The sequence below is a fragment of the Pleurodeles waltl genome, chromosome 8, assembly GCF_031143425.1.
Source record: "Pleurodeles waltl isolate 20211129_DDA chromosome 8, aPleWal1.hap1.20221129, whole genome shotgun sequence".
NCBI classification, from domain to species: Eukaryota; Metazoa; Chordata; class Amphibia; order Caudata; family Salamandridae; genus Pleurodeles; species Pleurodeles waltl.
Genome location: NC_090447.1, coordinates 1,239,876,881 through 1,239,888,947, shown reverse-complemented (window position 1 = coordinate 1,239,888,947; position 12,067 = coordinate 1,239,876,881). Strand labels below are relative to the sequence as shown.

Here is a 12,067-nt window from a genome sequence, read left to right as displayed (position 1 = left end):
TGAAACTAAGAAAGGAGGTTGTTGAGAAGTCTTTTTCTGCCTTTTGCTTTGTAAGCTAAGAGCAATGTTTGTTTACTCCGGGTAGCTGCCACTAACACTGTACGAATGTGGGTAGCTGCTGCTGACTGATCCCAAGTAAGGCTGTTTTCCGATTTTACTGATTTGTACAGATAAATAGAGACAGAAACACATTTTTCCCTGTCTGTATTTATTATTAAGTCTGAATAAAAACGTAAATTATTTTTTTAAGTAGTTCTAAATGATTGCCAGGCCAGTGGCTGTGTGGATTGACAGGTACGGGGAGTTAAAAAGGAATTTTAGTAATGAGGTTCAAAAAGCAGCAGATATGCACTAAGTTCACATTAAAAATGTGTACAGATAAGTGTATTGATTTATCATCTGTGGATTTGAATGTCATTGAAACTAGGCCTGGGCGGAGTTTGCGGAGTTGCGCTACCCGGAGTTCCTTAAAGTGCCCAAAAAAACTCTGCTGCGCTACATGGAGTTCCGCAACCGGCAAAAAGCGTTAGGTCTCGCCGATCGTGCTGATTATTAGCGTCAGGTTTTTGTCCCATGCTGAAAAATCAGCGTGAACGGCTCCTTGCACAGCGCAGGAGGGCACTGCTTCTTTTCTGCCACTTGAGTTAATTTTCTACTCGAGCGGCAGCTACCTCAACGCGAACTGAAGGTTTCTCATTGCAAGCGGTCGCAACCATACTGCAACCACTGGCACTGAGAAATCTTGCCGGGAGATGGTCTTGAGTAAGATTTTCCTTGCTCGCGCTTGCCAACTCACAGTGCTGTGTCTAATAAAGACTCTAGTTTGATACCAAACAACTTGAAACTTGTGCTTTTACACAGGATACTAGATACCTTTGCTTAGTTGAAATGTACAAAAGTGTATTAAAGCAATAAAAATGTACATCCAAAATGGCTCAAGCACTAATACATAGAACATATTTTAAGCAACCTGGAAGTAACTGATTTTAACCGGTCACAAAGAAAGGTGTAAGGTAAGAGAAAAAAAACATAGGACTAAATCTTGATTTCAACAGGCAAGTGCTGACTCACTGAGTTTGCTAATGCTCTATTATTATTAATAATAATAATGCTCCTTATTATATCTTTATTTTACTGTTATCATATTGCAGTTAGCAATGATGGAATGATAGATTAGTTAGAAAGCCAAAATGGCCGCCAGGGCATTGTAACATCAAATATGAATATGCATGTAATCCCACACCAGTCTTTTTGGTACAGTTCTACCATGACCGACTTTGTACAAAGGAGTGTAAAAACAAAGAAAGCACTGGCCCGGTAGCACACAGAAGCTTTTGGTCCCTCTGGGAAAAACGAAAACTTAAAAAAAATAAAAAATGGTGTGCAGTGTGCTTGAAGGTGGGAAAGCATTGAGGTGTGACGAATGAGTGGGAGAGGAGGGGGAGTAAGAACCCTGACAGAACGTGGAAACATATGTCTACTATATAATACTTAGCCACATATTACAATAAATTAAAAATAATACGTTTGTGAAATACCTTTTTAAAGTAGTTCATATCAGTGAAAAGTCATGGAGAAATTCAGCACTCTCTATATCTCCAAAATAAAAACAGAAATGAATTACACCATGGTGATCCAGTTCTATAGATTAGACAGAAACCACATGTTACTCCTTCCTTTATGTTACTTTTTGGTTGAGTCCATGCTTACGCTGTGTTAAATACTTTTGTTTCCCACGCATTCCAACTGATTTTGGAACATGTCTAAGTAGTGGGTGATCATCAGAGGGACCAGATTTAATTCCATTATCAATGGAAGTAAAACAAAATTGCTACCTTTGATATTGTTAACCAGTGGGCTATAGATGTTTAGCAATGGCTGACAGGTAGGATAAGCAGGTGATCTAGGACTTGTAAAGAAGGTCCTTGTATTGTTTAATTTTTTTAAGATGAATTTATAATGGTATTATCACTTATTTGTTTTCATCAAAGTGATATTTCAACTTTGATATATCTTAAATTAGATCTAAATATATTATCTGTATTGTCGCAAATTTAGGCATGAAGAGAAGCAAATTTGCTCAGCATGAATGGGACAAAAATAGTGTTTCTTCTAATAGCAACAGTCAGTTATTTCCCTATCATCAAACAATCCTGCAAACAAATTCCTAAAGCTAAATTTCGATAAAAGAAGTGGGTGATCGAATGCTGATTTTAAACCTAACAGTGTACGCATACTAGGTGGACGAGCCATCATTTGCCATCTCCTACCCATGTTGAATCTAAAACCCAATGGTATATCGCCTGAGACTCCAGGAAAGTTTGAAGCTGGTTGGGGCCAATCTCGTTGATCTTCAGTGATAAGGGAACATTAGGGTTTTGCAGTTAGCTGTTGTAGATACAAGGATCTGTGGAGGCCTTCTTCACAGGGTGTGTACAAGTAAGTACAAGACGAGCCAGTCCTGGAATGTGCATAAATGAAACTAGTTATTATCTGCAATCATTTATCGGAATATTATTTAACTCATTCACTGTCCTACGTACAATATAAAACAAAGTGGTGGTTGCCACTGTGTATTTATATGTTAAGTCACATTTTCCATAGGAAGAACGCTTTTTGTTATGCCGATAACTATGGCACAGTTTGATAAACCTTCATGAAACTTTCCAAGCAAATGTTCATCTACCTCTGCTCCTTCCTGGAAAGCTTTGGGGTGAGAAGGCTGAGAAAATCGGGTGTCCCAAAACATAGTTTTGCCATGTTACTTCCCATAGGAATTTTGGGAAGTGATACAGAAAAACTGCTGAACAATTACACCACATTTTGCAGAAAGTCAGATCCTTACTGAGAAAGCATGCTTTTTGTGATTTGGTGTAAGACCATTCAGTTGTTTTGGAGAAGTTAGTGTTTAAATTATAGCGATCCCTGGAAGTTGGTTCTGTAGTTCCACAGATATAAAAAAAAAATAGAGCAGCCTAATTGACTGAGAGGGTTTCTTTTGCCTTTCACTTCTTTCAAGTTCCATGGGACTAAGCGATCTGATTGCCTGGGCCCAATATGAAGAAAAATGTGGTAGCTACCATTATAGTACGCAGGGAGTTGGTCCCCATGCCCTGAAGATTCAAATGAATACAGGCAGGTATCACAGAGTGAAGTTTACGTGGTCTTGCAGGGTGACACTTGAAGGGCCATTCGGCAGGAGCACCTTGGCTCAGCAATTAATGATAGTAAGTGCTTATTACAGCCCTACTTTCTTGAATTTAACCCATCCCTGAGGGTAAACTAATCAATCTGGTGGTGGTGTTGCCAATTATTTGTCCATTTTTAATGATTGTTGTTAGGAAGTTATAGTAGCTCTGCCTTTTGTATTATTTGGTAATGGTGGAACATCTGGTGACAAGAGTAAACACAGCTGTGCCAATGCTTAGCTGGTGTGTACATCCGTACATATCCAAATCACATGTTAGTACTGTCCATCAAAGGTATTATTGTGAGGTCAAATGAAATTTTGATTACCGGTCTCATCGGGGCAGCAAGATATATGGGAACACCCAATGTTTGAGTTCCATTCCCTGCGTATATTTCACTAGGAAAAAAATGGTTAAATGTGTCTTTTGAAAGTGCCTGGAATGAGGGAAAGCATGCATGAACTGGTGTGCAAATACTGGTTCTCATGGTCATTCCCCATTCCTCAGGGAAAGATTCTGAATATGACAGTGATACTGCATTTCTCATTTTTGGTAAGTCCAGTGTGGCATCACACGTATGATTTTACCATACAGCATGCAAGTGTTTTGTAATCATTAATTTTTTCCTTTGCCCAAAACACATTGGGCAGTGGGTCAGCCCACCCTTGCCATTGGCTAGCTTACTTGTGAGGGTTAGCATTCTGCTGTTTCACAAGAGCGCAACCTCACACAAAGGAATTTTCTTAAGTGCCGAGGATAAAATGGCTATGTGTTCCTTTTGAGACCAGAAAATAATAAACAAGTGTACAATTAACTGACTCTCTGGCAGGGTTCTACTGTTATACGGTTCCTACTAAGGTAACAGTACTGCATATTAGGATAGCAGAACTTCAGAAGGTGGCAGACTAACTCCATCCACACCACCAGGAACTATTGGCCCAATTCCTAGCTACCTCACAGTGCCTCACCTGAACCCCTGAACCAACCGGGGTGTAAGGTGATTACGGCAACCTAAACATCACACTCTGATTGCTCAGGGAAGTCGTGCAAACATATCTCACCCTTTTGTTACTCACGCATGTCCCAGCAAAACACAAGAGAAATTCAAGACAAGTTTATAATACATTTATTGAAACAATCGCAATCTTGCATAAGGAGAATGAGCTTCAATAATAATGCAGATTAATTAAAGCACAGTAACCAGCATTATGACCATGGTAAAGAAAATAAACAATCCAATCATGGTAAATAAGGTTTTAGAAGTTCTAGAGGTTCCTACCTAACCCTAAGACTATACTGAGAGCATAGCCAGTGTAACTTCTGCCTGGCCTGATCTTAAGGATTGGCCTTAGCCCCATACCTGGAAATAGTGTCAGAAATCGGCCTGCGGTGTAGTTGGCAATCCTCTCGGGAAGCTGGTAGGTTAGCACCAGCATGTCGAACACAGCCTTTGTTCCAGGATGGCCTTGGTTGGAATGCCTTCTGCCCCTTCCTGGTCAATGCACCGTTTATATAATAAAGGCATACTGTGTTGGAAGAACAGCTCTGATGCAATGCTGTGGCTAGATGTTAGAAGCTGTGTCTTGATTGGGCAACACAAGATCCAAAATATCATGTACAGTTTTCCTAACCTTGAACAGAAAGTACTGATTACATGTTGTGCAAAGGCTAACTAAACAGGCAACTCGTACCACATAATCTTTGAAGAATATTGTGCGAGAAATGCAAAAATGTCATTAGTAAAAGCAGTGCAGCTGAAAACATAAAATATAAAATGAAGCTAAAAACAGGGTGAACCAACTCTGGTTCTGAAAGGTCCTCATGACACCCTCTCCTTGCTGGTAAAAAAGATTATTTGAAGCCTACATGTGTATATCCATGCTTTTGAGAAACTGCAATGATGCCTGTAAAGATCACCACCCTAACTTGAACAGGGAAGAGGTGAGGACTCGGTTGAAGAACCATTCTTTGGTGTGAAGAGTCACCGACTTGAAACATACCTGCAAAGGCAGGATCTGGGTATCTAAACTCCAGTTGGCATTCAGCTGCTTGGGTAGGAGGTGGAATTGGGTTGCAGCAGGCACACAGGATGATCTCAGATTGCCTCTTTTGCCTAATTTAGGGCTCACTTGCTGAATGGTTATCTCTGTTCTGGAATTTAGACTCATTCTCGAAAGAATCCGCTTCTTACCAACGTGTGCAGCTTTCTGTGTTGTGTGACCCTAAACACATTGCTATTTCTAATAAATGTGGTATTTAAAGGAGAGCTGGGGTATTTGATGCTCTAGTGTTAATGACAAATGTTTCACTCAACATGATTGATTGGAACCCATGAAGCATATGCAAGTCGAAATCAGATGAAATGTTCTTCAATCAGCATGTTATGTGGAACGGACGGAAGCGGCAGGACATCCCAGCTTGTAGTAACATAAACCTTCACAGGACAGACATGCCTGAACTCCTGTGTTAAACCTTCTAACCTGCACTCTAACCTCCACCCCAGGACTGTCCCCACAGCCCAACTTTATCGTCACTCATGCTTGCAAACAGCACTTCCCTTTATAATTTTGTAATTTACCCTCCCCATTGAACCTCCCCTGTGATGTTTTTAACCCTTCATAGCTTTGTAGTTAGGCGTGTGCTACTTAAGTCGGCATTCATCGAATAATCCAGCATACTGATATTCCGGAGTGTGTGGTTCACTGAGTGGGGTTTATTCCAGCAAGCGCCACTGGTGGGGGCAATATCCTCCTTTCTGCCTTCAATCATATCACATACAGGCTGCTTACCAGGAAGCGTTGAAATCTCCAGTATTAAGAAAAATATTATTATACGGTTCTCACGTGTGGCTGTAGAGTTATTCTGTGTTACTTCATGTGTCTATTAACATTTATGAAATGTGCAAAGCACTCCTATACCCAGAGGTTTCATGGCGCCTCCTTGACAACGCTATGTACTTCTTTTCACTGATGTTTTTAACTGGTACCTGACTTTGCATGCTTCTGGAATACTCTACATCAGTGGTTCCCAACCTGTGGTCCGGGGACCCCTGGGGGTCTGCTGAGTCTCCTCAGGGGGTCAGCCAATGCTTAGAAAATTAAATAATATTAATAGATTAGGTTCCCAGCTTTCACTAATGACTCAGTAGGGGTCCCCGGTTTCCAATAATGATTTAATGGGGGTCCCCGAGTTCAAGTAATGATAACGTGGGAGTCAACAGAAGTCAAAAGGTTGGGAACCACTGCTCTACATAACTGCTTCAGTGCTGCTAAACGAGTAATGTCGGGTACTGAGCGTCAGCAGTGAGATGTCAGTCCACACCAACGGACCACCTTGTTCTCCCTTCGTGCAGGCAGTACAAGGCCGCTCCAGCGCACAGCACGAGCGAGACCTGCGGGTGGACTTGGGGTTCCGGGGCATGCCCATGACCGAGGAGCAGCGGCGCCAGTTCAGCCCGGGCCCGCGGACAACCATGTTCCGGATTCCAGAGTTCAAGTGGTCGCCCATGCATCAGCGGCTCCTGACAGACTTGCTGTTCGCCCTGGAAACAGATGTACACGTTTGGAGAAGGTGGGAACCATGATCTATACATTGTCTGGTTGTACTTTTTTCAACCTTAACCTTATAGTATTCGCTTGTTTTCCTCCCATTGCTCTCCGTGAATTGAAAAGTTATTTTATACTTTGTTCTTGGGCCCAGAAATAGACAATTAATTCAAAGTTATGTAGGGAATATGCACTGAGCAGCAGCATTGACTCCACCTCTCCACCGTGGACCCGGCCTGACTGACGAGGCTGCCCCATGTTTTCTGGGATCTTCAGATTTAAGAGGTAGTTCACTTTGCATTCTGATTACGTTCCTTGATGTAGGTGTCCTGTAAAGACTGACACAACAGAAGTAGTCAGTCTTCTAAGTATTGCATTTCATGGGTTTTATATTAGGACCAGGTGCCCACTACGCAATGGTGGGTAAGACCTTGTTCGATAATTTCATATCAGATTTACTGTGAATGACGATGACAAAGATACGTCTACTGAGTATATATCAGGGGTGTCCGAGGTAGGTTCAGGATGACCAGATCCATGCCAGCTTCTCAGTATACCATTGACTTTCTGAACAGTTTCCATTTAGATTAACTGTACTGCAGTTGATTGAATGGGGACAAGGATCTGATCTTCCAGCTTGAGTCGTGCACCCTTGCTATATTTAGTTCTCAGTTCTGTTATTAAAACGGAACTTGTTTAGAAAACCAGCGATTATATAGAAAAATATGGCATAGATCTGTACCTCTTATGCCCCCCAGCATGACAATTAATACACCATTTTGACGGTGTGGGGGCGTTTTACAGAATATGGTAGCAATTTTGTTTGTGCAGTCAGATCCTTGCATCTTTACAGAAATTTAGACTCCAAAAAATCCCCTTTTCAAAGTACGCTTGTTTATTCGTCATCTTTTGGGAGGCTCGCTTTTCTCTACTGTCAGGCGTGACAGTTACTCCTGTAATTAACTATGTGTTTTCATTTATTTCTAGCCATTCCACAAAGTCAGTGATGGATTTTGTCAATAGCAATGAAAATATTATTTTTGTACACAACACAATTCACCTCATATCCCAGATGGTTGACAACATCATCATTGCTTGTGGAGGGATTCTGCCCTTGTTATCCGCGGCCACATCACCCACTGTAAGTACAGCACTGCCACCTAGCGACAATTAAAAAAATTGTACACTGTGAGAAAATACTACGCAGCAATATATTGTAAAGGCCGACCTTGTTTTTGAATAGATAAAAAAGAATGACTTCAATTAGAAAAAGAGCAATTATACCTTCGTTATTTTTATGTATTCTGATTCTAGCTGTAGTTATTGATGTGCTTGTGTGTTTTTTCAATTCCAATGAATCTTTGCAGTCCTTCATCGATAATTTATATTAAAAAATGCGCATGTCAAAGTTGTGGTTATACAACTTTCTACAGAAGACCCTCAATCGGCTTTAGGGAATGCGAACAAAAAAATTTAAGTGTCGCATAACCTGTTAGTTGGAGAAAGTCCAATCTCAAAGGCTTTACGCGACACAATAATTTAGCAATTCATGGTACTCGGCACTTTGATTTAGTTGACACACTGTCAGAGAAAGACTATTGAGGGTCTACAGATATCCGAAAGGTGAAAGCTCTCTTAGGTAAAGTAAGGATGGGGCATGATGAGGGCACCTATTGCAAAGTGCAGTAAAAAATAATTGTGTCCGAGATAAACAGATTTTTATTTCAAATATGCAGTTCACATTTCAATAACGGATATGTTTATTTCACTGGGAAGAGACGAGGGAACCCTAGATAAATAGATTTGTATTTCAAATATGCAGAACCATTTCAATAACGGATATATTTATTCTACCAGTAAGAGAAGAGCGTAGCTATCAGTGTTTCAGCCGGTTTAGTGTCACAGTGGTTCAGCGGAGAGAGGGGGGCCTGCGGCCTGCTTGCCCCATGTCCGACTGGGACAGAAATAAAAGCCTGGGTACCAAAATACAAGTGAACTAGATAGCTAAAAAGTGGCCTGTGTTTGCAAATTGTGGCAGTTTTGAACTTGTAAAGACATGCTGTTTAAGTGTTTTGCAAGGTATGAAAGACTGCATGGATCTGGGTAGGTTGCCGCCAGTGTGGCAGCCTCCCTGCTGGACCCATTACGAGTTTCTCACTGGGTCAGCAGGTGGAAACACAGTTTCTGCCCTTTGGCCCAGCAGGAAACGGCCTACAGCATTGTTTTCGGCTCACAATAGAGCCGGCTGCAATGCTGTAGTGCATATGGTGCACCAACACCTGTCGCAATGTTCACTGTCTGCAGAGCAGACAGTGAACATTGCAACGGGGCTGGCCGGGGGGGGGGGGAGGGGGGGTGAGGCTGCACTGCCCATGCCAAGTGCATGGGCAGTGCTGTGTCCCCCCTGGGGCACCTTGCTCTCCGTCTCCGCCAGCCTTTTAAAGGCAGGGTTACCGCCATGAAATCACTGGCGGAAAAGGGGGTTGTAATCCCTAGGGCAGCACTGCCCTGGTGGATTAGGACTGCCAGCACAGCCAGACCATCGTGTAGATGAAATCTGGTGGTGCTGGCGATACAACACCATGGTCATAATATGGCGCTAGGACCGCCACATTGGCAGCGGTCCAACCGCTACCGCAACCCTGGCTATCATTAGAAGGCCATGGTTGTAATGAGGCCCATAGTCTGCCTAAGCCCTTCTCTGTGTTTACTCCTTGGTAAGTGGAAGGGGTATGGAGGACAAGAGGAAAGAACTGAAAGAGAGGGTGAGCGTAGGTGAGGAAAATTTGATAGACTGAAAGGAGTGGGTAATGACGTAACAGAAAAGAGATAAGGACAAGCCAAAGGAATAAGGGAAGAGAAAAAAGCCAGAGTTACAGAGAAAAGGAAGACAATAGACAGACGATGGAAAGAAAAAGTCAGAGGAAGAGAGTCAAAGGAAAGTAAGAATGCAGAGGTGAAAGGAATGGATATAGGGAAGAGAGAAAAAAAAGGCATAGTGAGGAACTTTGAGATCATAGACGCGGACAGTAACCCTCTGGTCTGGGAATGTGAGGGGGCAGTGTTTCCAATCATATTTGTACACCTAGCGTACCCCACTGGACAAGAGACAAATGTTTGTCCTCAAGAGAGCGTTATGATTTAAGGTGATACCCTGCAGTGTTTAGTGTTCCTCTTTTATGGTCCAGAAGGGAGACTAATGTTGACACCTTCATAGTAAGATTGACCTATCGCCAGTAACTGCGTCACTCAGTGCACTCAGCACGGGTGAAGTAAAAGATGATAGTTAATTTTTGCTGCTCTCTTACATGAAGTGAATGACCTGAGTCAGGTATGGCCCTGTAGTCAACTTTATAAATATGCTGAGTTAATTGAAAGCTGAAAACATGGTGTAGCATGTTTAGCACCGATCTACAGGTATTCAATTTATAGACTGAAACTAAAGAACATTTCCTGAGTTCTGTGAACTCTAATAAGTAAGAGTCAGGTTTTGAAATAAACAAATAATTCAATAAAAGTATGTAATCTACATAATCAGAGGCCTTAATTTATTTGTCAAACACACAACAGGTGATGAGAGAAATGCTTGTAGTATGTCTAACTACTGTCAAACGTTCATGGTAGCATGCAACCCATAATATTTTGCCCATCAAAGCACCTAATTTTGGACCCAGTCTTATGCAAATCAGTCTTGACCCTGCTCCAGTAGGAACAGTACGGCTCAAACTGTCTGGCCAGGTCCTCCCTTCACCAGAACACAAGTAACCCATGACCTGTTTCACCCTGATTGGGGCTCTTCAGTTACGTGTAACTTGGTCCCAGTGTAACAGTGAACACAGAACCCATGTCTGGGCATACCCTTGGCCATTCAGGGTCATACATCAAACTCACAAAAGGTGACGGAAAGGTTGCTTACCATAAGTTTGACCACTGGCGATCGATCAGGTAGCATTCCAAACCATCATGCCAGCTCAGTTTAGACCCAGCCATGTGCATATCAGTTTGGACCCTCCTTCAATAAGAACAGTCCAGCCTGAACTACCCTAGCAAATTGCTAGGAGTTAGATTTAACGCAAACATTCTTCCTATCACCTATTGTCTATTTGATGTCATGCCCCAAGTGGCCAAGAGTATGTTCAGGTGTGGTTTCCATTCTCACTCTTCCACTGGAACCAGTTACACCCAGGAGCCCCAGTCAGGATGAAACCGGTCTTGAGTTGCTTGTGTTCCGGTTCAGGGCAGGATGTGGCATGGCACAACAGGCTGAACTGTTCTGATTGGAGCTGGGTGATGACTGATTTGATTGTGACTGGGTCCAAATTGAGGTGGCATGGTAGGCAAAAGAACTACAGGTTGGAATGCAACCCTAGGCGATTGCCAGTGATTAGACTTCAGCATTCCTTCCATCATCTTTTGCGTGTTTAATTAGTTTGTCACTGCTTTGAAAACTTTGTATTTGACTGTTTTGTCTCACTTTTGAAACACGTTTTTTAAAGCTAAAATAAACAAAAAAGGTGAAATTGGACACCCTTGTCTTACCCCTCTTTAGCTTAAAGTGTGGAAAAGTTTGACTATTGCAGTTTGAGGTGATGAATAAAATAATTTAAATTACTTTAGAACCAAAGGCATACCATTAAAAAATAAGACTAATAATATAATCAAAAGATTGTGTAGCCTTAAGAGCAATTGCATCTAATGAAGTATTGCCACTTCACCTTCTTAAGAGATAATAATAAAAACCTTATATTGTCAGAGCTATATTGTCCTTTGAAAAAAACTTATTATTTTTGCTTTATGACATTTAAAATATGTGGGTGTAAATATGAAGCAATATTTTTTTTTGCAAACTTATAATTTGTATTGACTTGCTAGATAGGTCTATAACTTTAGCATAGCTTTGGATCCTTACATTCTTAGGATATTAGGCAGATTAACATATCTTGGAGAATTCCTTTAGCCAATCTGTTAAATGAAAAAAATTGATGCCATTTAGGTAAATTAGAAAACAATATTTTGGGAAAGTAAGAATAACACTCAATAGTGACGCTATCTTGACCCAAACTTTTTCCTTCTGTTATTGAATTTATTGCTTTTTTAAATATTTTCTAAAGAAATGGAAAGTCAGTATTCGTTCCAGTACTTTTCTCTATTGTTTGTAAATTTGACATAATGTATTTCTTTTGGCGTATTAATTCTGGTGAATACATATTTTTTATCATTTTGTGAAAATTAATGTAGGATTAATTAAGTTTTAGAAAAGAGTAGAAATTGTGTTACAACAAAATTTAATTTTAGTTAATTCATCTAAACGAACTTATGATTTGAGTACTACAT

At 41.1% G+C, this 12,067-nt stretch overlaps 1 protein-coding gene across 4 annotated transcripts in view; it reads left to right on the top strand.

The window, feature by feature from the left end:
- The window catches only part of NBEA (neurobeachin), a 1,608,295-nt gene that overhangs the window by 517,423 nt on the left and 1,078,805 nt on the right, over nucleotides 1–12,067 (top strand). For all 4 annotated transcript variants that reach the window (XM_069205539.1, XM_069205537.1, XM_069205538.1 and 1 more), the window contains exons 23-24: nucleotides 6,541–6,758; nucleotides 7,721–7,874. In XM_069205539.1, the coding sequence (XP_069061640.1) occupies nucleotides 6,541–6,758; nucleotides 7,721–7,874 (372 nt within the window). The remainder of the gene's footprint in view (nucleotides 1–6,540; nucleotides 6,759–7,720; nucleotides 7,875–12,067) is intronic.